The following is a 3,821-nucleotide window of genomic DNA, read 5'->3' as shown; positions in this document are numbered from 1 at the left end:
CTGAAATTATGCAAAAATAAACGCCATGACATAACGGTATTTCTTTTTGGTTTAGGCAGGTAACAGATACAATATCAGAACATCCGGACTTTTCTAAACCACTAGGAACCCATCATGTCTTTGGTATGAAGCGGTCAGGACACGAATTCACGATCTCCCGCACTCGAATCGGACTTTCTACCACTTGGATATCAAGGTGTGTTCTTCTAACTGGTCGAACAAACGTTAGACTGACTCTATTTCATTTCTTGTAGATAGAAACTGTTCAGTATTATCATGATATGAAAAACCAGCAGCCAAATTTTCATTTCAGAAAAATATCCGAACCGACAGAATTACCTTTAAGCAGGTCATTTATTCGTTCTTAATTTACCTGTTTTTTCTATGATTGTTGATTTAGCTCTTGGTTTAATCGTACATAAACAAAGATTCTTCGCCAACTGCATCGAATAACGACCGACTTCTGTCGCTCGAGCTTTCGGTGTAACGATGCCATCTACGTTGTCTTGTTCGCTTTTTGCACTACTGGTGGTGTCGTTGTCCTGTACTGTCTTCTTAAATTCTGCCACTCTTTCGGTAAGTTCAGCTGTAGGTGTAGTTTGAGTATAAACGCTTCGAAAAGTTTTGTGTGTTACATCTTTTTCTAACAACTCTTTAATTAGTGTCTCTCGTATAGATACAGCAGTTTTCATTTGCATGTCCTTCTCTATGGCATTCGCTAGCTCGTCCAATCTTTGTGTCTTAAATAATCACATGAACATACATATACGTTTGGAGCAGTTTAAAACGGCACACATGTAACTGCTTATCAGATCAGTACACTATTTCAAAAATTTGGATGAAACTACAATGTACGTGGGTTGTCCAGTTAAATCGTAGATATTGGGAAAAACATGAAAAATAATTTACATCAATTCAAGAGGTTTTCGCAGTAATTTAACTCGGCATTCAGAAAAACACTCAGAAAAAATAGCAATAAAATGTGTTTCTGAATTATGATTCTACATGAAGTTGAAGTAGAAGATGCTTTTGTTGAAAAGCGTATAAGCAAGAAGTCAATAGAGGATAGGAGCGAAAGTCAAAAAAACACTATAGGGATCATCTACTTGGCATGTCCAATCATCCCAACACGTTTAAACATTCTAGACCTAGTGGTTCACAAGTTACGAACTGGAAACGATTTTACATGTTCAGGCCCCTGTGACCTTGACCTTTGATCGAGTGACCCAATATCTGTAAGGGTCGTCTACTCTGCATCTCCAATCATCCTATTAAGTTTTGACATTCCGGGTAAAGTGGTTTTCAAGTTATTGATTGGAAAGAGTTTTCTATGTTCAGGCCCCTGTGACCTTGACCTTAGCTCAAGTGACCCCAAACAACATAGTCATCTACACTTTAAGCCCTATCAAATTATGAAGTTTGAAGGTTCTAGATCAAATGGTTCTTAAGTTATTGATCGGAAATAGATTTCAATGTTCTGTCCACTGCGACCTTGACCTTTAATAGAGTGACCCTCGTCTACTCTTCTTGTCAAATAATTCTATGAAGATTCAACATTCTGGGTCAAGTGGCTCTCAAGTTATTGATCGGAAATGATTTCCATGTTCAGGCACCTGTAACATTGACCTTTGACGAAGTGACCCAAAAAAAACCATTAGGGGCCGTCTACTCCATAAGCCCTACCACCTATGAAGTTTGAAGGTTCTAGGTCAAATGGTTCTCCAATTATTGATCGGAAATGAAGTGACGGACGGAAGGGCGGACGGACAGGGCAAAAACAATATGTCTGGGGGAGACGTAATTTGAGCACAAAGCTGCGAATGACACACGTCGTTTCGTTATCGGCAACCACAGGGGGATGTACATCCTTACTCAAAATACTCTCTTCGTGTTCAATGCACTTTCGATGGATGAGGAACCCATCACAAAAGAACCTGTAATTTCAGATTTTTCTCGCATTTGCCTACTGTCGGAGTTTACGTTTTGTATCTGGCGCAAATTGATAACATCTATCGCACTGGGGCATAGTTTCTGAATGTCCAGTAGAAAATCTGCGATAACACTTACAGATCAGTATCCGCGGAACATTTTGATACCTCTCAACATGTAACAGCTTCTTCAAGGGTTTATTGAGAAGTTATTTCGTATTCTACACATAATCTCATGATTTTTCGGTACCCCGTGACATCCTCCGACATTGCCATTTTTACATATTGTGTTCGATTAATCGTATGCATGAAACGAAAACTGATCAAGAACTAATGATGTCAATTACTTGAAATTTGGCAGCGTAACTTCGATATGATCTACTCTAACATATATATGAACGTTAAATGCGAAAGTACTGACAGTATGCGTCGATACGTTTGAAAACGGATAATAAATTCTATAATGTTGCGCCTTACATGTTGCGCCGCTCACATGTTTCTGACCTCAATAAAAACTCTAAAACACTTTTGCAAAGTTATCATTTAATAAAAATCATTTGCATGTGTGTAAAATAATTGCAGTCGGACGTCAATAAAAATATTCCAAGAGTCTCCGATTTAATTGAACAACCCTCGTATAGCGACGTCTGCATGTGTGTGGAAATAGGAGAAAATGACGGACAAATGACATCACAAATGTTTAAAAATAAGGCATCTGGCCTTGGTTATTCTATGGCTTAGACGCATGGCTCCATCGAAGCGCGGACAACTGGCCTGCTGAGAGCTGATGGCCACGTGTAGTCTCGACACTTCAAAGGTAATTTTTATTTATATTTAGTTAAAAGAACAGAATAGCAATAAGTAAGTCCGAAATGTTACAAAGGGGAAAAACAGTGGAAATGTCTAACTGCCAGACCTCCACGTTGACAAAACTTTTATTCTAAATATCTCTTACTTACTGAAATGAAATCCATTATAAATAATTTACATTTCGCGTAATCAAGTATTTAAGTACCAAAAGCATTCCCTGAATGAAATTACAATATTTGGAGAAAACACAAAAGTTTTGCTTTTTACGATTTGTTGGATGGATTACTCTTAATCTGTTTATAGGAATTATATTTCAACGCAGCATCAGCTGATAATTACTATTCAAAAATTGTTCATTTAGTGAAAAAGGTGAAGCTTATACGTGGCATGATGATATTCGGATAGTGATCTCGTTTTTCTGCATAACTGTCTTTAAATAAATTCAAATAACTATGTAACACTTACCGTGATTATTGGTAGGCGGTCTTTATTCTTGTGATCATCAATGTCTACCTGTCTGTGCTTGTACTCATCTGGTCCAACAACATGGAGATCGTGTTTAACGTCGAACGGTCGCGAGATATTTCTAATTTGTTGACCACTCTTTGGCCAAACATTCATTTTGGTTTCAGCTTATTAATTCCTTTTACCTCAACGTCTTATTATCCAACAATTCTAAATACGAAAGAATGTACATACAAAAATGTGCCAGTCTCCAAAAATAGATTTTACGTTGAAAAGATATCTCAACTTAGCACTCGTCTTTGTGTTTAAAACTTGATTAACAAACTGATAATATTCATAACAATAGTCAGCGTGACTGTGAGAATTTAAACCCTGTAACCGATTCTCTTTTCCTTCCTTGTTTTATTAAAATGGTTGCATAATGTACATATTTTCCTTGCTGATTCTCTCATATATACATGTAACTAGTCATTGCTACGCTAGTCTCCCGATAATTGAAATAAAATTTGCCGTTAACTTAGTACATTTCGAAACATTTTTTTTTTTGGTGGAGGTATTTTTGCTAATGTATTCATTGTCTAACAACTGTGTTTGCCTCTGTTTTATATATGAACATAT

General features: G+C 37.0%; 1 protein-coding gene across 1 annotated transcript; it reads right to left on the bottom strand.

The window, feature by feature from the left end:
• Window positions 1-373: 373 nt before the first annotated feature.
• Window positions 374-3,559, bottom strand: LOC128551974 (uncharacterized; the record flags this gene model as incomplete). The annotated part of the gene is made up of 2 exons (XM_053532950.1): window positions 3,204-3,559; window positions 374-740 (listed from the first exon to the last, which is right to left on the bottom strand). Coding segments are annotated over exons 1-2 (523 nt in total), but the record flags the coding sequence as incomplete, so codon positions are not given.
• Between the last annotated feature and the right edge of the window lie 262 nt (window positions 3,560-3,821).

Source organism: Mercenaria mercenaria, unplaced genomic scaffold (genome assembly GCF_021730395.1).
Source record: "Mercenaria mercenaria strain notata unplaced genomic scaffold, MADL_Memer_1 contig_1888, whole genome shotgun sequence".
NCBI lineage: Eukaryota > Metazoa > Mollusca > Bivalvia > Venerida > Veneridae > Mercenaria > Mercenaria mercenaria.
This window is presented reverse-complemented; position numbering and strand designations above follow the sequence as displayed.